We start from the raw sequence: 27,250 nt of genomic DNA on the forward strand, positions 1-27,250 counted from the left end.
TTAATAATTTCAACAACAGTCCTGTATTTATACACTGCGTGAATGATTGCCGTTCTGAAACGTTTACTTTGACTGAAAAAAAGACACTGTATCTGTCCAATGAAATTATGATGTGCTGCTTTTTGACACATTAGTCACCATGATGATATTTAACTTTGGTTCTTCAGATTAGGCCTCTAAACATGGAGAGGCTACAGCAAAGTGAAACAATTCCAGAGAAGGTAGTTTACATGGATTTAAAAAAATAAAAGAATGAATGAAACAAATGCAGGAAAAATTACACAATCCTCTCTTTTTTTTTTTTTTTTTTACTGCACCTATCAGGAAGAAACTGAACAAAAAAAAAGAAGAACATAAAGGAATTCTCCACACAATCAAGCTCAAAACATCTCAATGCAATGAAAAAAAAAAAAAAAAAAACACACCAACAGAAAGACATACAGATACAAAACATAGATGTTTCTTTAAAGAGGAGGACAAATAGACGCATTAAAGATGAAGTTCTGCATGACACCAGCTCCCGAGCTGGCGCTTTTACATCTGATTGGACAGGATAGACCTGCAGCCCGACCAATCAGACAACAGATACAACTCTGAGGTAGATCAAAGGCCAAGCTGACCTGGACATCTAAATACACAATCACACACAGACACACAGAAATCTGCTTAACTAACTGTAAGACAGACAGATGAAAGCCTTGTTTACAACCATGTTATGAACCCGCGATCAAGTCTTCCCTCCATCCAACTGCTTAGAGATGTGTCCACACCTACGATAAACTAGATTAAAGCTGAGATTGACGAAAAAGACACAAACTACCATTCAGTTTGACCAAAACCTATTGCAGTAGTCCATACTATTGTGTTCAATAGTAGGCAGAAAAGGTCTTTGGTGGAAAGTGTCATAGTTGCCTTGAAGTTGCATGTTTTTTATTTTTTATTATTTCTTTATTAAATTGTAATGACGAATGTTTTACATTATTTGTTCAGAAATGCATTCATTTGCAAAACTGTTCTATCGTATGTTTATAATCTGTTAGGCCTCAACTATTAGGTTCAATTCTTGATTTCTACCTAAAGAAACATTGCACTTCTGCCTTTAATCTGCGCATCAAAGAAATCCTGATGTGTTGTGTAAAAAAAGAAAAATGAAGACAAAAAGATAAAATAAATAAAAAATGGCACTGAAAATAAAAATCGCAATCATCCTGTGAACAGATGGAAAAATGTCAGCTTTCCCAAATCCATAATATCCCTTTTATTAGCCCCGCCCACATACCTCAGCTATCTTAACCACACCCACTCATGCCCCGCCTCCCACGAAACCCCACCCACCCTCGTCTCAACACCCACTTCTACATCTACCGAAAGACTTTACACATGAATTCAATGGAAAGAAAGACTCCTCCACAACAGACACACAATCTCTGAAACAAATCACGTTTGATTCAGAGCAACGTTAAAAAAGGAAACAGGAAAGCCATTGCTTTGAGAGACAGGAGCAAGAACCAATAGCCAGCAAGCATTGCATCAGTCAGTCTAAACCCCACCCACCTTATTTAAAAGGTAAATATTTGAACTACTAAAAAGGCAAAGAGTGGAAGACCAAAAAGCAAACAGAAACCTCTTCATTTCTACTACAACCGCAATTTTTTTCTTTTGTCTGTTTGAGAAACAGTCCGTAAAAACATAATAAAAACCATATTTAAAAAAACATCATGCATCGAAAGGTGTCATCATCATCACTCACTGTTACTCACAGACATGGTCTGTGTTAAAAGTTCTTGGTAAAAAATAAGCATTTGTCATCTTCTCCTTCCTCTTTCTAGCAAAATAAAACTCTGCTCCCCTTTGTTGTCCACAGCTGATGTGATATTGCCTTGTCTTGATTTGTTGGAGAAAATGTTTGCACAAGAGTTTTCTGAGGTTTCTTGTTGATTTCTTTTAGTAGGTGATTAAATCATGGACAAATTCTCTGGAACCCGTGCGCGAGCGTCGCTTCCTCTGTGATGTCACTTCCTCTAAGAGAAAGCAAACGTTGTTACCGTAGCAACGGCTCGTACGGTAGTCTGGCTCTGATCTCAGAACCTGAAACGAAAAAACAACACTAGTCAAATACTGAACACTATGGACATGTAAGCGGTGTTCCGGAATTACGTTGATGTTGACTCAAAATCATTTTAAGACTCAGTTTAATTGAATAGCTCGTCCAAAAAAGATTTTTTTACTTCAGTGAAACACAAAAAGTAGTGATTTTGTAGTACGTCCTAGAGAGTTAATGTGGACATTCTCAGTCTCAGACGGTTCCAGAAATGCATATGGCACAAAATTGGAAACACATCAGGAGTTTCCAAGTCGTCATCCGATTGGTTGAATTCGACAGGATTTGTCGCGTTCTTTTAGCCTGACAAGCCAGACCCACGTCAAGATGTTGGGTCCGGGAACACACCATTGGCACGGCTCAATCCGAGGGGCGGGATAAAAGTTGTCTTAGAAATTCCCTCTGCACGCAATAGGATAGCGCTACAACCAACCACCAGCGGAGCTATTTGATAGATTCAACTTTTGCCGTATCCGGTCGGCAAACCTCCGAACACATCTTCCTTTTTTAAGAATGACTTCAGTGCCGTTCTTTGTTCTTTTCTCAAAGAAAAGCTTAACTCCAAGTCTTCCGGAGTCGCGGCCAAAGCCGATTCGAAAGACCGCTGTTCGCCAGCAGCAGCAGCCATTCTTTGTTTTCAAGTAGCAGGGAATTCACGCGGAACCGTCGCAACTCTGCCGTCAATATGTTAAGCCCGCCCACCGACTCTATACACGATGTGATTGGCCTGACTAGAGTTTGGTTTTTCCAGCTCGCAAGCCAACGGAGAGTTGCTAGACGACCCTGGCTGCAAAATACATTTTCTTACGCCTGGGTGCGTCTAGATTTCTAGGCTAGCGTTCTTTAGCGGCCCACCTGGAAACAAAGCCGTAGTGATGCCAAACCCCCTCATGGAAGAAGGAAGCCGTCGTGTTTACAATCATGATCAACTAAATGCTGGATTTTCAAAAGTATGTGAAGTTCATACCGCAGACTGTTTAAAATATGTCCAAGAGTTTTCCTGTTATTGTAAGGACATCGACTTTACATTTTCACGCCTCTAAACATGACGCTGAACAAAACGAACTGTGATTGGTTGCTTTACATGTCAGTCAGGCGTCCACTTGGGTGGTCCTTGGCCAATGAAAGTTGTGCTGGAACCCGTCAGTCTGAAGGCATTATGCGAGACTAATGTGGACAGGGCTTTCAAAGTCCAAAAATGCCAAAAAGTACCATAAAAGTAGTACCGTATTTTCCGCACTATAAGGCGCACCGGATTATAAGGCGCACCTTCAATGAATGGCCTATTTTAGAACTGTTTTCATATATAGGGCGCACCGGATTATAAGGCGCATAGAATAGAAGATACTGCAGTCAAACGTTTGACTGGGTTTGCGTTATGCAGTGGTCACCAACCTTTTCAAGCCTAAGATCACATCCAAAGTCCAAATGTAAACCAAGATACCTTGTTTATACTCGACCCGTCCGCATGAGCGCGAAGGTAATAAAAAAAATAATATCCGTCTGCTCGGGCAGATTCGGTTTAACAGCGCGCGCGCCTCTGAATCCGAAGATGCATGACTTTGAGCCGAATCTGCAGACGGATATTAGTAGTACATCTCATCACACCGGCACCCAGTTTGCGCGTCTAAATCAGTTATATGGTCTGGTGTTCAGTCTAAAACAAAACAGTTGCGTCAAGTATAAATGCCTCGTCTGTTTGGGGAGTTGCGCGCGCAGTCAGCGGAGGCTCGCGCTCCGGTGTCAGGCGAAAGTATAAACAAGGTTTAAGTCAGCGGTTGTTAAACAGACGTTAACATAAGGCGCCAGATCCATATATAAGGCGCTCCGGATTATAAGGCGCACTGTCGTTTTTTGAAAAAATGAAAGGCTTTTAAGTGCGCCTTATAGTGCGGAAAATACGGTACATAAGACTTGTGTGCTGTATTCCTAGTCTTCTGAAGCCACAAAATGGCTTTGTCTTAAATTTGAACTGCTGTATTTCTAAAATCTCATTCAAATGCGGAATGTTTTGAACAAGGTTTTGACGTCCATGAGACCAATGCTTTCCCAGTGAATGGGATTTCAATGTATGGGAAAGAGCATCGTCAACATTCTACAACTTCTCCTTTTGTGTTCACAGAAGAAAGGAAGTCATATGGGTTTGACAGGACATGAGAGTGAGTGAACAGAACACTGACCACCACAAGAATAAAAAGATGAAAATCAAATACCGTTTTATTGCTTGTTGGGTTGAAAAGAGTACGATGAAGGATCCGAAGAGGACACATCTTGTGGCTGTACACCACTTTCCTGCTGAAAAACAAACAAAAACAAATACATTTCAACATTTATTTCAATTTTTGTGTGGGTTTCCAATAATAATAATAATAATAATCTAAGCTAAATTTACTTTAACTGTATGAGTCATTTCCAGAGTATATTTCTTAAAGTCTATCTTTCTTAATCTATTCTTTTTGTAATATAATATAATACAATATATTATAATATAATAGAATCATTCAATTGATCAAAAGAGATATTTATAATGTAATGTAATGATGCTGAAAATTTTGCTTTGCATCACAAGAATAAAAAAAAATATATATATACAGTGCAATGCATAAGTGAATACACCCATGCTAAAGTTGACTAAAAAGAGGAATAAAAAATCATATTTTGGAAATTGAACTTAATGCCTTAATTTAAAAAATTAGGAAAAATCCAACCTTTAAGGACACCAATTTTCTTTGTGAATGAATAATGTATCGTAAATAAATAAATGTTCTACCTAGAGATTGGCATGGTTTTATTTCAGTTAGCCTAAAAGCTAGTTTGATTTGCATTGAGAGATGATCTTATGGAAAGTACCCCATGCCAATCTCTAGGTATGGTGAAGGCTATGTGATGATGTGGGGCTATTTTAATTCCAAAGGCCAAGGGAACTTTATCAGGATGCATAGTATCCTAAAAAAAAATTAGGGGTGTACTCACTTATGCACCATGTATTTTAAGGAAGAACATTTATTTATTTACGATACATTATTCATTCACAAAGAAAATTGGTGTCCTTAAAGGTTGGATTTTTCCTAATTTTTTTAATTAAGGCATTAAGTTCAATTTCCAAAATATAATTTTTTATTCCTCTTTTTAGTCAACTTTAGCATGGGTGTATTCACTTATGCATTGCACTGTATATATATATATACTGTAAAATCATAATATTGTGCAATATTATTACAATTTAAAATGGCTGTTTTTAATTATATATATATATATATATATATATATAAAACAGCTATTTTAAATTGTAATAATATTTCACAATATTATGATTTTACAGTATTTTTGATTAAATAAATGTAGCCTTGGTGAGCATACGACTTTCAAAAACACAACAAATCTTACCAGCCTCAACATTTTGAATGGTATTGTAAATATGATGAATTTAACAAGGTTTATGCTTATAATTTGGTAGCAAAAATAAAGCCTGTCTAGTAGAAAAAAACAAACAAAAAAACAACATAATTTGATATAAATTCTCTGAAAACAAGAATAGCTTTTTTTTTTGTACAGGCGTCTTGACAATACAGAAAACTACAGCGGTCTGTGGTATAAATGCCGATTATAATTGCGGTATAACTGTCATTGAGTGTAGGACTGACCTCAGGAGGGATAGCAGCGGGCTGAATGTGGGCGTACTGAGGGATGTAAGCTCCTGGCATTGCTGTGTTGGCAGGAATAAACTGCAGGAGAAAAGAATTATGTGGCTTTATTAAAAACACAGGTGTTAATATTACTTATTAATTAGCATATACGCCTGTGCCATATTATTGCAATCTGTGTGATAGGATCATACGGTTGCAGTGCCGCCCAGAGAGAGATGGCCCATCTGCTGGGTGAGGGGAGCCAACATAGCGGACGGCTGCAGTGACATGGGATGCTCCATAGAGGGCGACAGAACGGCTCCCTGAGTAAAAAAAAAAAAAACAGAATACAACAGTTATATTTAGCAATTACAGAGAAAGAGCGAGAAATCCAGCACTTAATAACAGAGAAATTCTGCCCACAATAGGGCAAAAACAGGAAATATTGTGTAAACACACACACACACACGTCTTCCTGACTTATGTGTAAGCAACATTGGTTGTGAGTCATCTCCTGTTGAATAAATGGAGAGATGAAGAGATGAAAGAAAAAAAGAGAAAATAATTTGGCCTTACTGGGTGTTGCATGATGTAAGGCTGATGTTGCATCCATGAAGGATTCTGTACCTGGAGACACAAACGCAGATGTTAGCAAGAGAGCAGGTGCTAGTCAGAAACACTCACATCAACACAACCTGACCGTGAAGTTGAGGGAGGTGAAGAAGAGCAGTACCTGGTATGTAGAGATGTACGGAGACACTCCTGGCTGAGCCATTAACCGGTTCCCCATAGCATAAGGAGCAGCATAGTACCTATAAAAACACGTTATACAAAGGATACAATATTTCTGAGGGTCTAGATGACAGTTACACATCATTTAACTATTTAATGGCAATTGCACAAAGTACATCTGAGCATTGTGGGGTTGGTTGGTGTATTAAAGGGTTAGTTCACCCAAAAATGGAAATTATCCCGTAATTTACTCACACTCAAGCCATCCTATGTGTATGTGACTTTCTTTATTCAGCCAAACTCAATTGAGAGTTATATTAAAAAATTTCCTGAATAGTAACTGAGATTTTGAAACCGCATCCATCCATCATAAAAGTAATCCACAAGGCTCGAGGGGGTTAATAAAGGCCTTCTGAAGCGAAAAGATGCTTTTTTGTAAGAATTTTTTTATTAAATTGTGGTCCACGACTGAACTAAGACAAGGGAACGAATCAGTGGCCACAGTTTAACTAAAACAAATTAATACAATGTGGCCATGTTATAAATAAAATGGGGTAATGAATCAGTACAATGTGTCCACAGTTTAAATAAAAATGAGGGAACGAATCAGTACAACATGGAAATGATTAAACTAAAACAAGGGAATTAATTAAGTCACAGGAACACATTTGCTGGGCTCTGTAGAATAGCGTATAAAATAAACATTATAAACTAAAAATAATGTGAAAAATACATTTAAGACACGTTCAAGCTGTTCTTACCCATTCTGAAGGGCGGTATTGGGGTCATAGGTCAAGGTCATTCCACTCTAAAGAAAGTAAAATCAAAATTGGTTTTGATCACAGCTGGTTTCATACACATAAAGGCAGTTTCACTATACAATTGACAGTTAAAATATGTCAGTTATTATATTTAATTAGCCTACAGTACAATAGTTGGAAACCAAACAAAGGATGACGTATGATGTCATGTAAGAATGGCTCATTATGCTTCAATGCACAAATACACACCCATTCACCTGCCGTCACCGTCAGCACCACGCACATACGCAATTGTAAACAGGACTTACTAGTCTCACCTCGGCGTCCCGTGTCCAGGTTCGTCCGTTAGGGACATATTTAGCCTGACTTTGTCTCTTCTTCTGACCGCCGTCAGCAAACTTACACAGCAAAGGCTCTGATGCACCTAAAACACACACACACACGCTTAGCTTAACAGTACTGAAGACAAAGACTATAGAGCGTACAGTCTGTAGCCTACATATAGACTATATATGCATTATAATAAAACACCACAAGAATATTGTGCTGAATACTCACCCAGCATCCCAGAGGAGGACTTAATGAACTTCCCGTTGAAGTGAGAGATCACGGCATCGCACTTCTCTGTAGACTCCATCCTTGAAATAGAGCGGAATAAAGACGGAAAATTTCACAAAACATTCACATGCATGAACAGTGTAAATCTGACCCCATTTCACAAGCGAACACACACGCACACAAAATCAGTAGTCTCACTAACCTAGCAAAGCCCACTCCCCGGCTCACTCCATTAGTGTCGCGGAGGATTCGGGTGGACACGACCTGTCCGAAGGGTTTGAGGAGGTTCTCTAGCTCCTGCTCATCCATAGACACGGGCAGGTTGGACAGGTACAGGTTAGTCGGGTCCTGCTCCTGTTGCTGTATTTAGAAAAACATGAAACACACAACACGATATTACACACGTAATTAACCAAAGACCTTTATGTACTTCATGTAATGGTCAAAGCAATGTTGTTATATCATTTTTTTGTTAGCTAATAAACCTATTGCTAAGTGATTAGCCTGTTAACTTAGCACAGTGGTAACTGATTATACTGCTAGCTCCTTGTTACCACAGACAAGGCTAAGCTAGTCCCAGACTAAAATACATGTTTTAGCTGTTTACACTAAAAGCAACTTGCACTGACATATCTTAAAAAATGTCACTGCCATAGTTTTGTCTCAAGATGCACACCAGTAATGTTTTTTTTTTCTAAAGCACATGTATAAAAGCTACTTATTTAGCTTAAATGCTAACCTTTGGATTCTGTTAGGCGATTAACCTTCTAGCTTAGCATGATAACGGATTAGCCTCCTAGCTTACCATATGGTTAGTCACCATGAAATCAAACTTTATTTACAGAATGTTGCAGTGCTTATTATAAATGATTTATCCATACACATCATTATTTTTTAATTCATGTGTACTCGTAATCAAAAACGTTAACCTCCCCTTCCCCTAGAAACGACATCTGTTCTCTTCATGACGTATGTCTCAAAACATAATATCCTCCACAACTGATTGCATTCAGATCTGCTTCCATTTAGTTAGCAATGCCCAACTTCCTACGATCCAATCAATTCCCGAAGGACGAAATCAAATCCTGCCCTACATTTTTCTCATTCCAGAAGCCGTTTCACTCTAATATACATCACAATAGAGACAAAAAGACTTTTGCAACTTCCATTTCATGCTGACTTTAAATGGTTGGCCTGCGAGCTTAATATACTGCTAATTGATTAGCCTGCTAGCTTAACCATCCATGTCTGATTAATTCGGTGCCTTAAGAAATTAAAAATGAAAAAATGTTAATGTATTTAAATTACACCACCACATATAACATTATGCCAATGAAACTATAAATAGTCAAATTAATCATTTGTCATTCTATATATTTTTTCAGTTAGCTTAAAAGCTAACCTTGCTTATTGCTAGGGTATTAGCCTGCTGGAGTAGAATACTGTGGACTAATTAGCATGCTATCTTAGCTATCCATGTCTGGTTAATTTGGTGCCTTAAACATTTTAAAATGATAGAAAAACACTTTGGTGTTTTTAGTTTTAATCCTGACAATATGTTAATGTATTTAAATTGTCACATATCATATATTACCTAAACTATGAATGGTTACATTAAACATTTAATTTAGCTAACAATCTAACTTTTGCATAGTGTGAGGCAATTAGCATGCTAGCATTAAATGATAAGCCTTTTAGCTACCACTACCACTCAAGGATAAGCGGAAATGCTATTATGATTATATAAAACATATTGTGATAATTTAGTCGTTCATCCTACAGTTCAAAAAATAAAGAAGCAGGTCGTCTGAATAAGCTCAAAACCAGCATATCTCAGTGCACTTGATTGAGACACACACACACACACTCACACACACACGCGCGCATTACAGGGAAGTGGAAGAGTAATATGCTGACAGTGGGGAGGAAGAGGAAAAAGAGGGCAGATTAAAAATTGAAGATGCAGGCAGAAACACCCAGCAGAACCTGGGAGAAGGTCACAGCAGGATTTTTACACACACACTTCACTGTGGCACAAAAGATACACAGGAAATGTGTGTCGAAGAGAGGAAACGAGGGAGAAACACACATGAAAAGACACCAGAGGTTAAATTTTAATATTTTAGATCGACATTTCCTGAATCGTCCTCACAGACGGGTCATGAACTAGTTACTTAGGCAGAGGAAGTAATGTCAAAAATGGATGACTCACCTTGGCCATTTGAGCCTGAACTCCACTGGTCTTTAGTGCTGTGACGGCTTTTTGCGCGGACACTGGACTGTCAAAATCCACAAACCCATATCCTATGAAGAGGACACAATACATTACCACAGACCAACAACTCTGATTAATTTTGCCCTATGTCACAAAGTGTACATGCTTTTTTTTTAAATGATCAGTTAGTGATGGTATTGGATGATAATACCAAAGTACTGACATACACAATGGTACTAAATGATTACCATATTATTCATGTACTATGGTATTTACACTACCGTTCAAAACGTATGGGGTCAGTAAGATTTTTTATTTTTGTAAGAATTTGCATTAAAGTGATAGACATGTATAAAAATATTTCTATTTCAAATAAATGCTGTTCTTTTGACCTTTCTATTCATCAAAAAAATCCTGTACACAACCGTTTTCAACATAAATAAATGTTTCTTTAGCAACAAATCATCATATTAGAATGATTTCTGAAAGATCATGTGACACTGAAGACTGGAGTAATGATGCTGAAAATTCAGCTTTACCACCACAGGAATAAATTATATTTGAAATATATTAAAACAGTAAACAGTTATTTTAAATTGTAATAATATTTCACAATATTACTGTTTTAACTGCATTTTTGATCAAATAAATGCAGCCTTGGTGAGCATAAGAGACTTAATATAACATTTTACAAACTCACCAACCCAAAACTTTTAAATGGAAGTGTATATGGTACTGTTTTAAAAAAAATACCATGGTAATTCAAATGAATAAAAACAAAAACATGGTATAACCACGGTACTGAACACACAAGGTTCAAAATGAACTTTTTGTCAGTCAATTAAGAAAAAAGTACCATATTTCTGAAAGGATTATTTTGGATTATTTTAATTGTATTATTATTCTATACTATATATTATATGTTCTATTGTGCCACGTAATATATTATATTGAATGATATAGATGAGAGTGTTCATTTTGGACCCTGGTAACACATGTATACAAGTAAGAATAAAATTACATGACAAACCTTTGCATTTGTTTGTAGTCTTGTCAAGAATGGCTTTGGTGGACACGATTTTACCATATCTGCTTCCAGACAGACAAAAAGAGAGAAAGACAATGAGAGAAGAAGTTAAACACGGGCTCAATCTCATGAGTCAGTCAATGTGTCAAATGACAGAACAACACAGGAATTCACGACATGAAATGCAAGATCTACCACGAAAAAATAACACCACCCGAAAGAGCTCTCAAAGTCAGCTTGAAACGCATACAATTCAGAAACAAAGAGTCACTTGTGACAGAATCATCCACGGACACTTGATGCTGACAGCCCAGGTGCTTTAGAGTCACTGTGTGACAGACGAGGATTGAGCTGCTTTAATGGAGTGTCCATGTGAAACCTGTTATTACAGCGCACAAATCACCACGGTTCAAAGGAAACGCTTGTCTCAGCGCACGCGTGTGTGTGTGTGTGTGTGAAAAGGAACTCGCCATTAATGGTGCAGTGACCAGGGGATAAACACTGGAGTAAGTGAATGCATGCTAGCGTACTGGTTTCTGCAAGCGATTATCTTTGCATAATTCATACAATTTCACACATCTTTTTTTAAATGTTATAAACATTTCAAACAGTAGTATGTTACGAAGTTGCCACATGACCTAATCATGTTGTATACTTAATTCTCCAAGTGGTGTCCAGCATTTTACATTTTTTAATACATTTTTAATAAAAATGTTTTTGGGAAGACTGATTAAATGTTAAAGACTTAAGTAAAAATAGTATACCTGGCTTATTTGTCACACTGGAAATAGAATGAGGCATTGCATTGTGGGATACTGTACCTAGTGCAGTTTACATTTGTCAAATGTAGTAGGTCATAAGAGCATTCAATGCATACAAGTCAATTCCTATTGCGGAAACGGTACGCTAATATTCGGACACTTTTTAATCGGAAAGATGGTTGAGAGAAAGGACAGCGAGATTGATTTTGACAAAACATGGGAATTGGGAACCAAACCCAAATCTTCCACAGAAGCACCAAAGCTCAACGTCTGGAACGACCGTTCAAAAGTTTGGGGGTCAGTACGATTTTTTTATGTTTTTGAAAGAAGTCTCACCAAGGCTGCTTTTAATTTCATCAAAAATACAATTAAACAGTCATTTTGTGACATATTAGGCTATTAAAATGTATTACAATATATTTTTAAACATTATATATTCATGTGATGGTAAAGCTGAGTTTCCAGCATCATTACTCAAGTCTTCAGTGTCACATGATCCTCCAGAAATCATTCTAATATGCTGATTTGCTGCTCAAGAAACATTTCTTACTATCATCAATGTTGAAAACAGCATTACTGCCTAATTTTTATGTGGAAACCAAAATATTCTTTGATGACTAGAAAGAGATTTTTTTTTTAACTGAATAAAAGTACTAATTTCTTACTGACCCCAAACATTTGAACAGTAGTGTACGCTAACCGCTACACCGAGTGCTTGTAGACTGAAAAATAAATTCACATTTCTGCTGGCTTAGATTTATTGATGTCTCTCTCACGAAGGCTGTGCAGGAAAGAGCTGTGACAGGAGTGCTGACAGGGGAAGGACTGTTTTTCATTCACCTTCACCGAGGGCTCCGTTTCCAAACTGAAATTTAAATCCGTTCATGTATTTATAAACCACCTTCCTGTGCCATTAAAACTCTGGCTTAGACGAATAAATATGTATTCAGTGTGACGTTCAGCAGAGCTGCAAAGCAAACACTAAACAGCATTTCTGGGGCGCGTCCTGGGCCGTGTCAAAAGGGAGGGAAAAGCGGAGCCAATCACATTTCACACACAGATCACAAGACTCCACGTGCCAGAGGAGCGCGCGACCTTGGCCTTGACCCGTGCGCTCCAGCGGGGACGCCCCATTTCCTGCCCCCACCGGCAGAATTCCCTCAGAAGCTCCCAGAACGACGCTGTTTTTCTGCCTGACGCGGATCAAGGCGAATCAATCCGCGGCTTTGCCATGAACGGTCACTCTCTGTGATTAAAACGGCTCTGGAAAGCGAGGTTACGATGTCACTGCGATACCTCAAAGCTGAACTGACACAATCCTCACAGTTTTAACCAAAATGTACAGATGTGATCATAAGCGTGAATCCGGTTGTACTGTGTATAGTTATAATGTACACATGACCTCATCTTCACTTTTAACTAGAATACTAGCCAAGAGGATTATGGGCCCCCCCCATCTGACTCTTTCGAATCAATTTGAAGGATTACCATGGTGATGACTGGTCTCCCGGGGGCAGCGAGGGGTAAATTAACCCACAGTGGGAATGTTGGAACGAATACATGTGGGATCGGAAAGCCTCTGCACAAACAAGCACTCTCGCCGATATAAACACGTATGAAATTCGATGTGAAGATGGGTGTCCATAATAAAATGACCAAATATTCCATTGTGTTCAGCAAAGATGAAATTAGTAACAGCAGTAACAGCAATATTTTAGGGAACTTGCGACTTTTCCTGCTCCAGTAACTGCTGAATCATGGCTGCTGGTCTAATACTGCAGGCAGAACGGCTGCTATGAACCAGCGGATCACTCATTGGAGTGTGTGTGTGTGTGTGTGTGTTGAGTTTTAGAAGGTGATGCGTGAAGCGTATTCTACGCTTGTCTGGAATAACTAGAGGAGAAAGCCCTGATATATAAATAGCCAACCCGACACTTGACGTTAAAAGTATCTCATTATACACATTCATGGTTTCTAGTTTAAAAACAGAAAATTAACAGATACAATCTAATTCTTTTAAAACTGCAATGCTAAAACTAAATGAATACTGAATACTTAAAATACAAAAAAAAGTCAACATGAAATGAGAAGAACCCTATCTATAAAGTTTATAAAGACTACTGTGAGCTACGAGGTTGTTGATTGATTGTAAATGCTTTTGTTGAAGCCATCGTCCTGCATTTTTTAACTTATTTTTTATAAATAATCATGTTTTCCTGGTGAAAAACTACATTTCCCAAAGAAATCTCTTTAGTCGCCACCCACTTTAACAAAGACCTTTTTTTTTAAAACCCTTTGTGAAAAATGTGTGGGAAAAATACCAGAACCAAGGCTGCTGAAAAAGTGAATAAGAACTTTTGCACTTTATTTACTTTTTACTTTTACCTCCAAAATTCTTTATCCTGGTAATTAACACACACTATTCATGATCCAATCAGTTTTCCTGGTGGATAAAGCCATGTCCCAAGCTATGATTTTTTTTTTTATTGTTGAACATCCCGTTTCACTCAGAAATACATCAGCTTCCAGAATGTAAAACAGTTGCGAATGTCATTTTAGGTTGACTTTAAAATAATAAATTATTTTTGAAATAACGGGTAAAGAAAGACTTTGCTAAAATCCTAAAATGCAGAAATCAGGCATTGGGATTGAGGGATACAATGTCCAGCACAGAGTAATTGACAAAATCAAGTTCTGCGCTTTTTTGTTGTTGAATATTCTATTAAACTTGGGAACACATTAGACTTATCCAAGTAAAACTGGTTGTGAACACCATTTCATGTTGACTTGATGAGAATCATGTGACTACGGTGGCCAAGAAGTGCACAACCCAACGAAAAAGCAAACATATGTTCACAACGGAAACAAGCCACAACACAACGTAAGTGCTCCCGACCACTAAGGGGCAGTGTCGGCACTGAAAAACTGATATTTCCTCGGGACACGACAAGAGATTCTCTGTGTAAGTCATGTGATCTTAATATGTGTAATTGATTTTTAAATGTTTTGATATCCTGATAATCTTAATGTATGGATTCATGAAATGAGAAGGAGATTGCGAGTGAAAAGCATCCAGACCGCCAGCGAAAACCATAGACTGTAAAAAAATATGGACGTGGTTTCCGTGACATCACACGTAGGTTTCTGAAGAGCATTTTTGAAACCCAAAATTTCAGAGCCGGCAGTCGCCATCTTGGCAGCGCGTCACTCCTGGATAAACGAAAATGGGCAAAGAGGCGGGATTAGCTGAGGTGACTTGACAGCTAGCAGACAAACGGCTAGTAGTGACAGCAGTAGCAATCCACCTGTCACTCAAGTGGCCACGCCCTTAATTATGCAGAACTTTAAGGCTTAATATAATTTAAACTTTAATTTAAAATATAAAAAAATTCACCCCCCTCACAGTTATCATGAAGGGCTAAATTAGCTATATAGACCAAAACCACTTTTTGTACCAGACTGTAAAGATATTTTTTTCTGCTGTAAAGTTGGGCATATTAAAGGGATACTCCACTTTTTTTGGAAATAGGCTCATTTTACAACTCCCCCAGAGTTAAACAGTTGAGTTTTACCGTTTTCGAATCCATTCAGCCGATCTCCGGGTCTGGCGGTACCACTTTTAGCATAGCTTAGCATAGATCATTGAATCGGACAAGACCATTAGCATCTCTCTCAAAAAAATGACCAAAGAGTTTCAATATTTTTCCTATTTAAAACTTGACTCTTCTGTAGTTACATCGTGTACTAAGACCGACGGAAAATGTAAAGTTGCGATTTTCTAGGCTAGGAACTATACTCTCATTCCTGCGTAATAATCAAGAAACTTTGCTGCCGTACCATGAGTGCAGCAGGCGTAATGATATGACGCAGCGCCTGAAAATAGGTCTAATAGGTTAGACAAACTTAGTCCCGGTCACGTTGGAAGTTACCGAGCTGGGGACTATTTTCAGGCGCTGCGTCATATCATTACGCCTGCTGGACTCATGGTACGGCAGCAAAGTTTTTTGATTATTACACAGGAATGAGAGTATAGTTCCTAGCCATATCAGCCTAGAAAATCGCAACTTTTCATTTTCCGTCAGTCTTAGTACACGATGTAACTACAGAAGAGTCAAGTTTTAAATAGGAAAAATATCGAAACTCTTTGGTCATTTTTTTGAGAGAGATGCTAATGGTCTTGTCCGATTCAATGATCTATGCTAAGCTATGCTAAAAGTGGTACTGCCAGACCCGGAGATCGGCTGAATGGATTCGAAAATGGTAAAGTTGTAAACGGGAGTTGTAAAATGAGCCTATTTCCAAAAAAAGTGGAGTATCCCTTTAACATGGGGGTCTATGGGATTGATTCTCCTTTGGAGAATGTCTCTAGTGGCCAGTTGATGAATTACAGTTTAAGTCACTTCCGTGTTGGATTCAAGAGAGAGGGATTTGGCGAAAACGTGGTGCTTGATTTTGTTGTGTTGTGTCTTGATTCCGTTGTGTTGTGAACTTATGTTTGCTTTTTAGATTTCATTGTGTTGTGCACTACTGGTCCACCGTATGTGAAAGGCTATGATATCACTGACATGAGTGAGGTGGTTTTAACTGGTTATTAGAGGTATAGTCTTGGAAAAAGCTGATTGTGGAGGATGTTTGCAGGGTAAACAGGGGCTCATGAGGGTTTATCCCATAACTTGACCCAATTCTGACAATCTCACACATTCAAGCTGTTAACAGACAACAGGCTCTGCTGTGCTGTGCAGAATCTCACACCAAGAGGAAAACAGATCAAAAACTGCATTTATTTGGTTGAACATACATCCAGGACATTTACTGGTGATTTTGTCATGACATAACAGTAAATACTCACGGCTGGCAGAGTTTGACCAGGTCATGATCGGTGGTTCCTGGTGGTAGCCCGCGGATGTAGAGGTTTGTTTTGCTGAGTTGCTCCCAGCCGGTCGTGCTGCTGCTGCTACTGCTGTTGTTGGTGCTGCTATTGGTGCTCGGGCTGGGCGGGGCCATTGGGAGGGTGGGCGGAGCAACAGGAGGCTGTCATAGGAGAACAAAGATTTCATTGATTTGACGAATGGAAATGCGTAGAAGATGACATCACACAACTGAAACTTTTGGGGTTCAAACAAAAATAGCGCCTTCCAAATCAAACCATGGACAAACTTCTCTTTCTGCAACAGCACCAAACACTATGAGTTTCTTAAAAGGAAAGAAAAATAACCACGATAATATCATCATAGAAAGAAAATAGCCCCACCTCAACTTCCCCTCAAACACATTCGTCAGACTCCATTCGTCATTAACTCTATCTGTAGTGAACTGGTGTTATTATTACACAGTCAGCCATCGCCAGTGAGTCTGCCCACATCCACAGCTCCCTACAGTCTAATTCCCATTAAAGCGAAGCACAAACAGGCCTAGAGGCACAGTCGGCCCTTCAACTCTCATATCAGTCCAATCTACGCATTCCTCCAGAGCTGAATGTGTTGGGATTACTTCACTGGATGAAAGCCCATGCAACTTTGGAGAAATTCCTAATGCGGCATCAATTTCTTTCAACGCTTGCCACAATGTGCAATGATTAAAGGGATAGTTCATCCAAAAATTTTAATTCTGGCATCTTTAGGCACCCTTATGTTGTTCCATCCAAACCCATATGGCTTTCTTTCTTCAGTAGAACACAAAAGGAGATATTTTGAAGAATGTGCTGGCTTCCCTTTTTCACGCAATTAAATTGAACAGGATGGAAAGCTTTCGAGCTTCAAACAAGATGTAAAGGTACCGTTAAAGTCCCCATTAAATCAAGATTGAAGATTTTTTGGCTTTTAGTATGAAAATGTTAGCCTTAAGGTTTATCTATAAGCTAGTGTGCTCCAAAAACAATGAAACGATTCGCATTTGGAATATACAAGCCTTCAAAACTTACAGTCTCTCACTTCCGCCACTATGGATCAATGATTTTGATAACATCACTCTGCTCTTCAGCTTCTCATCAGATTTTCTGTCCAATCAAATGCTCTCTAGAATATAAAGCGTCCCGCCCCCTGCACTACAAGAGGCTGAAGCTGCAGCTAAAATCAGTCACTTGTTCACACATTTATCTTCTACATGGTGAATGGCACATACTGCACTATTTAGGGGATAGGGAACGATTCATTATGCTTTCCATTGGGGTGTCACGCGAACCGCCACAGCGTCCACACGATGGCACAGAGCAGATCATATGCGCGATTCGGCGCCAACCATAAAACATATCGGACCCATTTGAATTCTCCACAGAATGCTGTATTGTAAAGCGATATTGTGGAGATTAGGAGAAGAAGCAGTTAGAGATTAGGAGGAAACTGGGGCTTTGCAGAGCTCAACGGCTCTGGCCAAGCTGTGATAAACGAAACACTATTGGCTATTTTAAAAAAGAGGAGGAGCTGATAATCGATATGTCCCGCCGTGTCTTTCTGTTTCAGTGGAAATTACATCAACACATTGAATAATGCTGCGCGTTTCAAGGCACTTCAGTGGGCCTTTAAAGGGGTCCGTACGACTTCAGCGCTACTTTCCAAGTCTTCAGACATCATACGATAGCTTTGTTCGAGGAACATACCGGAATATTGAGACATTACTCTCCTTGCAAATGAATTCTTTTCTCGAATCAGTTCAACGCAAACCCCACCCCACAGTCAATTCTAAAGTTTTCAGTTTGTCAAGTCAAACACAGTGCTGACTGACCGCTAACCCTAACCTTAACCTTAGTATAGCATAAGTAGCACATCCTGCAAATAGTATTACTGTTTGCCAAAAAGGCCCGTTCACACCAAGAACGATACCAATAAAGATAACTTTAATATTAGTGTCCACACCAACGCGTGATGTCATTCTATTCATTCTAAGCACAAGCTGAAGTTTTGTCATCTGCCACTTTAAATACTCAAGCTCTTTAAAGCAGGATGGATTCTGATTGGCTGCATGTTTTTAGCGTTCATCACCTGGAAAAGAAACGTTCTGAAAGTGATTCCAACAATATAATTTCACTGTGCCGTTAACATTATATTTGTGGTGTGCACTCTACATTTTGAAAGATTTCTTGAACTATATCTTTATCGTTATATAGTTATTGTCCTTGTTGTGAACGGGCCTCAAGTCATGATGGAATTTTCAGTTTAGGTCGAACAATTTTTGAAAATGCATCCTAAAAACATAAAAAAATGCTCAGAGAATTTAGAGAGATATCTGAAAATGATGCTTTTATTCACCTTTCAGTGCCTGTCGTGCATTCTGGGGATTGAGTTTGACTCAAGAGTCTCATTACCAAACCGCAGTACCAAACTCACCACAGACTGAGGCATGTTCACTCAAACCGAGAGTTGCGATTTCTCCATAAATCTGCTTTAGCTAAGAGGAAGGAATGTTTTCCAGAGAAAGATCACATGATACAGGAGCGCTCTGGGACACAGGATGTGTGGGCCTCTCGCCCACCCCGAGCAGCAGCCACCACAGCCCACATCACTGACTCACTTCCTGTTTCTTAGTCATTCATTAAAACGGCTCCATTTCTCTCAGCCGTCACAAAATGGCTGCCTGTAAAACATCAGCGGGTGACTGTTCACAGAACCAAATCACCACAAAAGTGATGGCAAAACCTCAAACCGTCACACGCGGTTAGAAAGACAGTGGCTCTTACAGCATGAAAACTATCGTATACGGTATACATACATATAATATATATATATATATATATATATATATATATATATATATATATGCATGTAAAACTGAATCAGTATGTGTGCGGACACCTGACTGTAACTCTATTGGGTTAGTGGGAGTACTCCATTTTTGACACACTGACCCATTTCCACATGAGCGACTCGCACACTTGTGCGCTGAGGTGAAACTGGATGTGGCCCCATAAGCTTGTTAGCGCCTGTTAATTACTGAGGCAAGAGATCAAGCCACTTTTCCTTCCACAACAGCATGAAAATCACATGCTGATGGATGGATGATTTAGAGGAACATATTAGAAAAGAACTGAGCAACTCATAGAGCTCATCCACAAAATGTAATGAGAAAGTTGAACAGGACAGACGGATGGAGATCCTGTCCTAATTTTCTCTTCAATCTGTCGAATGACTGAGGGAGATGATCATTTTTGTACACTTTCTTCTGTCTTTCTTTTCCCTTTCACGATGAAAATCTATTGATTTCAAGTGCTGTATAAAAAGTACTCAAGGCAACATGTCCAGTTTTATCAATAGGGAAAATAACAAAGTCATGGGAAGGGTAACTGAGACATAGAAAACGCAATGGGAGAGGGATGGGGGGGGGGGGGGGGGGGTCACATTCAATATCCAAGCCATCTCTCATACGTCGGCGTGTCCCTTGGGTCCTGAGCTATGCGCTGTAGTCATACTCGACCATATGGTTCCTATAAACTGTGAAATCCTGAAGCCCATTAACTTCTGCTGCCTCTATCGCAGCCATCACTCTCAGCTCCACCACATGAACGCCTATGCAAATGCATAGTAAATGTGTGATTTCATGCAGGGTGTGTGTGTGTGTTTGTGTGTGTGTGACATCCATAAATTCTCACATTTGCAGATTTGGAATGTATAGACAAGCAATGTTTAAATAGAATTCCGCAGGCCACACCCACTGTTGGCCCACCAATTGCTGGAAAACTCGTGAATATTAATTAGGCGGAGATTCTTCATAACACACCCAAGAATCTACTGACACAAGTTGCCATGGGAGACTTTCACCACAGGCTTCTCTCATCCTCATCTCCCTTCACTCATTAACACCAAGTATGCAAATGTTCTTCGTTTTAAAAAGACAGTAACATTATTATTACACAATTTCTTTAACAAATGTAGTACGACAAAAGTAATTCAGTGAAGAACATCTACAGAAATGACAATTCGTTATGGTCTCATTTCTATTTCTAGACTGTGTGTGACATCCCAAAAATAGAAAAAAACGCTTTCAGTTCTGTCAACAGACTTTATGCATATTACACTGTGCAACTGTAGGTCAAATGAAGTGGTGTTGTGTAATACACCAAATTAACATAAATGAGATTAATATAAAAAAATAATGTGCTTTAAAGGCAATGTCCGCGTCTCAAAACACAGTGATGATGTGGCTTTTTTTTTAGGATTAAATGTGCGTGCATAAATTTTGTTCATCATAATCCCGTTCCGAGTCAGCAAAGATCAAAAACGCCGCACGCGCCCTAAAATGCTGTCTAGGCAGGCAGCTCACTAGATGTTGAGACACAGCCGCTGTGCGTGAGCGCGCACGCACGAGCAAGAGGAGTTAAATACATTCTGTCCCAGGTAAAGGATCTACTGACCCACTGCGAGTCCATCCTGTACTCTCTATCATCGTTACAACTGCAATGCCATACTTTACCTACCTGCTTTCGATATGACGAAGTTCTCAGTGGATTGGCCGTATTTGCGAAGATCATCATGTATTCCCCTCTGTTATGTGACCCAACGATGAATTAAAAAATCTACTCTCAAAATCAGTTGATATTAGGTTACAGTAGAGAACTGTAAATTTTCCACATCGCACACTTTAATGTTGGCTTCGGAGTGAAGTGATAATCCGTGCTTGAGCAGATAAATATTACTGCTAAATAAAAAGCTCGCTCTTGATCGATGGTTTATTCCCACCTTGGCTCGTCCGACCAGTTTCGGTAAATCGCCTGGTTCATTGATCTCGGTTCTGTTGCCCGCAGCGTAGACCCACCTACTGAGGAACGATCCATTCTGCAGTCAGGTGGTAGGGTGATGGTGTATCTAATTAATCGTATATGACGTGTATTTTCGACGTATAAAGCTAAGTTATATACAAACTGGAAATCTTTATTAAAAAAAAACTCAAACATTTTTAAAATGCTAAAAGAAAAATAGACACAAACCATGTCATATTTTGTCAGCGTCAAACGTCTCCCCCTACATGTGGTTTGGTTCAATCCCGCACGCATGCAACACATTCCACTACCTCGCCATCAGATCCCATCTACAATACACACAGCAGACCGTCCCACTATGGCCTGGGTGGTGGTCCCTGCATATAGAAACACCCTAATTAACACTTTTCTTTATATTTGAATGCTTTGGACAGATTTTTTAAACATTTTTTATTTTATTTTTTTGCTGATTTAAAAAGTTTATAGGCTTACATAAAGAAATGAATAGCATTAAAGTCACCATGAAATCAAAATTCGTTTTTTTTTTTTTTTTTTTTATAAAAATTATTATTATTATAATTATTGCAGTGACATCTCTCCTCCTCTTTTCTGATGACGTGTTCACTGGCACCAGGGCGGGACAATCTGTCACTAACATGAGATGGACAAAATAAAAATCTTGGTCTAGGAGCCGTTTCAATACGTCAAAATAACGAACATTTAACATTTCATGCTGACTTTAATAAATATGTTTAAAAATGTGTTTTTATTTCATTTACTCATCGAGCAGGTTGACATGGGCACTGCCATTTTGACATTTAGGCCCTGTTTACACCTGTATTAAGATGCGTTTTGGTCGATCGGATCATGAGTAGACGATGGAGACACATACCCGTTTACACCTGGTGTTTTAATCCTTCTCTTTTGTCCACTTTTAACCACTTCTGTCCTGATTTCTTTGAGGGGAGGGTCTATGTGCGGGTAAATATATGTTTTTTTTTAGATCTAATAGAAAAAATTAGCTCGCACAATTTACAACACCGAAAAAAACAAATGGTGAGCATCAGCTTTCATTTCTGCTCTGACACACGCAAAGAGTGTGTGTTAGAAATCAGGAATGGTGAGAGAACATTGTGCTTGGTATGTTTTCATCTTCAAGCCAAACTTGGGTCTTCATCCGGCAAAGTGTAAATCCCATCTGACCAGCGCACTTCTCATTATGTTTAGACGGTCTTTTGTGGCTGTTCGAACCACATGAGCGTTTACACTACGAAAGTACTCTGGTCGAATGTGTTTTCGAATACCTCTGGGAGTGGTCAAAAGTGGACGAGCTCAAAACGGTTTAGACCCTGTTTACACCTGAATCTTAATACCAGGTGTAAACAGGGTCTTAGAAATCATATTTAATGTATCCAGATAGATGTTCATATAAAGTCCAAAACCATGCACTTACACTATTAAGATGAATGAGACCCAGCCACACACCAACAAAACTTAATGAGGGCATCAACTAACTTCCTAACTTAAACTAATAGAAACAGACAAATGTCCCGTGTGGTATTTAATGGCAGGGAGGTGTGAACTAGTTCCCTCTTGCAACAATAATAACAAGGCTGAAATGAAATGACACCTCCTAGAGGGTTGCCCAGGGCATGTCTTATCTACTTTTTGTCATGGTAATGTTCGTCTGTAATCACATTTCACAGCTTATGTACTGATTCAAGGAACACCTAGTGTTATTCAATGACAGTTCGCAATTTGGTGCAGAACAAACAGGCCTAAATTAAAATGCCACACATGTGTTTGGAAGGTAATGAGAAAGTATTTAAGCGCTCGCTTGACTTGTCTTATTAGGTTTGTTAAGTTGAGTATCTTTCTCATGCCTCTGTGACTGGAAATTGCACAAGTGTCAAAACAAGCTTGTTGTTTTTATCGGGTGTCTTATAACAGCTCATAACATACTGTCCAATGAAAGCTGTTACAGTGATATTATAATTATTTGTGCACAAAGACTCTGATGCTGACTGAGAAGGATTTTATCTCATCACACACACCCTCTGAGAGTGATTTCTACTTCCACTCCCTGTGTGATGTGTGTGAGAGTTAAGTGAGGCAGAAAGCCAGAGTGAATCAGGGTAGAGGCCACCGAGCTCAAATTATGTGCATGTGAGAAACAGAACGAATAAAAGTGTGTGATGGAGGGAAGGACCAGAAGTAAATGGTCTATATTACACACTCGTACGCAAACACTCTTGTCTCTCTATAATTTTTTATTTCTTTCATTATCTTTTACTGGCTTTAATAAAGAAGAGTACAATGCTAAATAAAGAAGATACAATAAAATATGAAATATACATAACAAAATCATTCAAATATAAAATATTGTTCAAAAAATAATGTTTAACAACAACAGCTTTCCATTGATGTATGGTTTGTTAGGATATTTAGGATAAAATTTGGCCCGAGATACAACTATTTGAAAATCTGGAATCTGAGGGTGCAAAAAAATCGAAACATTGAGAAAACCGCCTTTAAAGTTGTCCATTTATGTTCACGATTATGCCGCATTCACTCAGAAAAATAAATAATTTATATATTTACAGTAGGAAATTTACAAAATATCTTCATGGAACATGATCTTTACTTAATATCCTGATGATTTTTGGCATAAAAGAAAAATCTATAATTTTGACCCATACAATGTATTGTTGGCTATTGCCACAAATGCGACATGTGACTGGTTTTGTGATCCAGGGTCATGATAAAAATAATAAATTGTATTATAATTATATTTATAAAAAATGTAATAACAATTAACTATATGCATTTGAGTAATAACTATAATAATTAGTATTAAACATGGTTTATTAATCTTAATCTCTTAAAAAATGCTGGGTTGTTTCAACCCAGTATGGACAAACCCAACCGTTGGGTTTAAAAATGAAATAAAAAAATGTAAACGGTTGGGGTTTTCCCTTTTTGACCCGAACATGGGTTGAAACAACCCGGCATCAATCCAGCATTTGAATATATTACTTAGCAAAACTTTCCTCAGATGACAAACATGAAAAAAAGTTGAATTTCCGACTTTCAGTTGAAAGTTGAATTTCCACTATTGACCACAAACACAACCAAAAACCCCAACCACACCAGCCCAACACAGTCAACCTGACAACCCCTACTGCTCCCACTGAAACAAATCACAACTTATAGACTGTATGTTTTGCTACTTGACTTTAGTTGTATGCTTAAATATCTAGAAAAGGCCAGCCAGGAATTTACAATATACTAACCAATAGCAAAAATAACACACACAAACACACACACACACACACACACACACACACACACACACACACACACACACACACACGTTCTGTTTTCATGTTTTATGGAGACTCTCCTTAGACATAATGATTTTTATACTGTACAAACTGTATATTCTATCCCCTTTAACTAACACTACCTATAAACCTACGCATCACAGAAAACTTTCTGCATTTTTACATTTTCAAAAAACATCACTAAGTATGATTTATAAGCTGTTTCCTCATGGGGACCAAAACAATTTCCCAAAAACCATTGCCATCTGTGTAGGGTTTACCAGGACACACACACACACACACACACTCGTTCTTGTACATATCTTTGTGAGGGCATTCAGTGACACGATGCAATCTCTAGCTCTTACCCTAACCCTACACATCACAACTATTGTCTTATCTCAGGTTCTAACCTGAACACTTACCTTAAACTTACTCTTAACCTAAGTATAACCTTATCCCTAAAACCAAGTCTTGACCCTCAAACTGACCTCAGAAAGTGAGTTCCAGCCAAAATGTTCTCACTTTATGCTCTTTGTCTTCATTCCGATGGTCTAAAACTCAAACTGGTCCTCAGAATGATAGTTGTACAAGTACAAGTACAAGTACAAGTACACACACACACACACACACACACTCACTCACACACACTCACACTCACTCTCTCTCTCTCTCTCTCTCTCTCTCTCTCTCTTTTAGGGACTGTTTATAAACTGACAATCATATTACTTACATCTAATCAATCTTGGTTAGTTGTGTGTCATTATTATCTTTTGGGACAGTGCAGGTGCAAAGGGCCACATTTAAACACGGTTCAATATCGACTCTTCAACACTGAGCTCTGCTGAATGCATTTCGATGAGTGAGTACACACACACACACACACACACACACACACACACACACACACACACACACACACACACACACACGGCCCATGCTGCATATGAGGCATTTTAACCACAATCTGCTTTCATATCATAAGACCAATATGCGTGACCTTTTATCGCATCCCATTTGCTGTCTAAGCAAGAGACACGGCTTAATAATTTCCGCTGTGAGTAATGTCATCTGTCAGGGTGTATTGAGAGACTAAATCATGCAATTAGGCAATTCTTTTCACCCCCAGAGTCAATTAGGGGACTTGATGTAGACAAGCTCTTTTAAAGTGCTTGAAAAGCAAGCTATGTTCTGTATTCTCTGTTGCGAGTACCCGAGATCAGTTCAGCAAGACGGCTTTTGTTCGACCCGGTCAGGTCTCCATTGGACGGATGAGGGGAAATTCAGCCTAGGCTTTGTATGTCTCCAGGGGCGAGTGCCTTCACAGCACAGGGTCAGTCACTGAACACCAGAGGTCAAACAGAATGAAGCCCAGCAGTCCATGAAGCTGTAAGGGAAAATTCAATAGGTCAACAGAGATGGGAAAGGAGAGGGAGAGAAATTGAGAGGTAGAAAGCTCTGACTCAGCATTGTGGGAGGTCATTGAGGAGAATCAGGTAGAACAGCAGATTGTAACAGTCTGTTCAGAGTGTCACATTGTCAGGTGAGCTTTTGGCTTTGCTGTGTGCAGTAATATTCAGAGGAAATATGTCTATTTTGCTGTAGGGATTTTTTTTTTTTTTACATTTTCTGAAGAAAATTGTAAGGTTCTACAATGGCTGTAAATAAAAACACCATTCATCATTCTTTATCATTCTTTTGCATGGAACAAATGGTAAAGTTCAGTACTTAAAGGGATAATGGGATAAAGGGATACTCTAATCATTTACTCACTATCATGTCATTCCAAACCTGTAAAAAAATATGGACGTAGTGTCCGTGACGTCACACGTAGGTTTCTGAAGAACATTTTTGAAGCCCAAAGTGGGCGGAGCCAGCAGTCGCCATCTTGGCCGCGCGTCACTCCCGGATAACCGAAAATGGGCAAAGAGGCGGGATTAGCTGAGATGACGTGACGGCTAACAGACAGCAGACAAACGCCTAGAAGTGACAGCAGCGGCAATCCACCAGTCACTCAAGTGGCCACGCCCTTAATTATGCAGAACTTTAAAGAAATCAAAATTTAAGGATGAATATGTTAGCCTTAATGTCATAAATAAGCTGGTGTGTTCCAAAACAATGACAAAATTCGCATAAGCATTCAAAACTTAGAGTCTCTCACTTCGCTAAAATGGATCACGGATTTTTATGACATCACTGCGGACTTCATAAAGCCTGGTTCGACTGGTTCACAAAAAAAGAACCGGTTCAAAAGAACGATTCGTTCACGAACCGGGCATCACTACCATTGTCACGTCACGGAGCAATATGGGTTGGAGATAGGTTCTGTTGCTCAAACGCTCAAGTTTTAGTCTGTTTTCAGAATGAAATGGCTAGAATTTATTCACACCTGTAACGTTACTATTGAATCCAACGTATCAGCGCTCGGATTCATTTCCATGGTGCTGTCGAGTACAAC

The 27,250-nt window shown here is 38.9% G+C and overlaps 1 protein-coding gene across 4 annotated transcripts; it reads right to left on the minus strand.

Annotated features, from left to right (window-relative positions):
- Positions 1-310: 310 nt before the first annotated feature.
- rbms1a (RNA binding motif, single stranded interacting protein 1a) lies at positions 311-21,497 on the minus strand. 4 transcript variants are annotated; one of them, XM_084395884.1, is made up of 14 exons: positions 21,188-21,497; positions 16,631-16,812; positions 11,024-11,082; positions 9,991-10,082; positions 7,981-8,138; positions 7,779-7,858; positions 7,529-7,644; positions 7,221-7,267; positions 6,461-6,539; positions 6,304-6,354; positions 5,940-6,050; positions 5,746-5,826; positions 4,315-4,396; positions 311-2,088 (listed from the first exon to the last, which is right to left on the minus strand). In XM_084395884.1, exons 1-13 carry the CDS (start codon positions 21,242-21,244, stop codon positions 4,319-4,321), a joined length of 1,191 nt encoding a protein of 396 aa, XP_084252010.1. In that variant the 5' UTR covers positions 21,245-21,497; the 3' UTR covers positions 311-2,088; positions 4,315-4,318. The 4 variants fall into 4 exon arrangements, with proteins under 4 accessions (XP_084252010.1, XP_084252012.1, XP_084252013.1 ...); XM_084395886.1 differs by having other exon boundaries at positions 314-2,088; positions 7,538-7,644; positions 21,188-21,488; XM_084395887.1 differs by having other exon boundaries at positions 954-2,088; positions 4,315-4,393; positions 7,538-7,644; positions 21,188-21,488.
- Positions 21,498-27,250: the final 5,753 nt, after the last annotated feature.

Source organism: Rutilus rutilus, assembly GCF_951802725.1.
Source record: "Rutilus rutilus genome assembly, chromosome: 22".
NCBI classification, from domain to species: Eukaryota; Metazoa; Chordata; class Actinopteri; order Cypriniformes; family Leuciscidae; genus Rutilus; species Rutilus rutilus.

Bases quoted from the DNA above. Each gene is read 5' to 3' on its own strand.
- rbms1a (XM_084395884.1), bottom strand. From the start codon at position 21,244: ATGATGATCTTCGCAAATACGGCCAATCCACTGAGAACTTCGTCATAT. The intron at 7,645-7,778 runs GTGAGTATTCAG...TGTGTGTTTTAG, and splicing joins GTCCTCCTCTGGGATGCTGG to GTGCATCAGAGCCTTTGCTG. The intron at 6,540-7,220 runs GTAAGAACAGCT...GTGTTTTTATAG, and splicing joins AATACCGCCCTTCAGAATGG to GTACTATGCTGCTCCTTATG.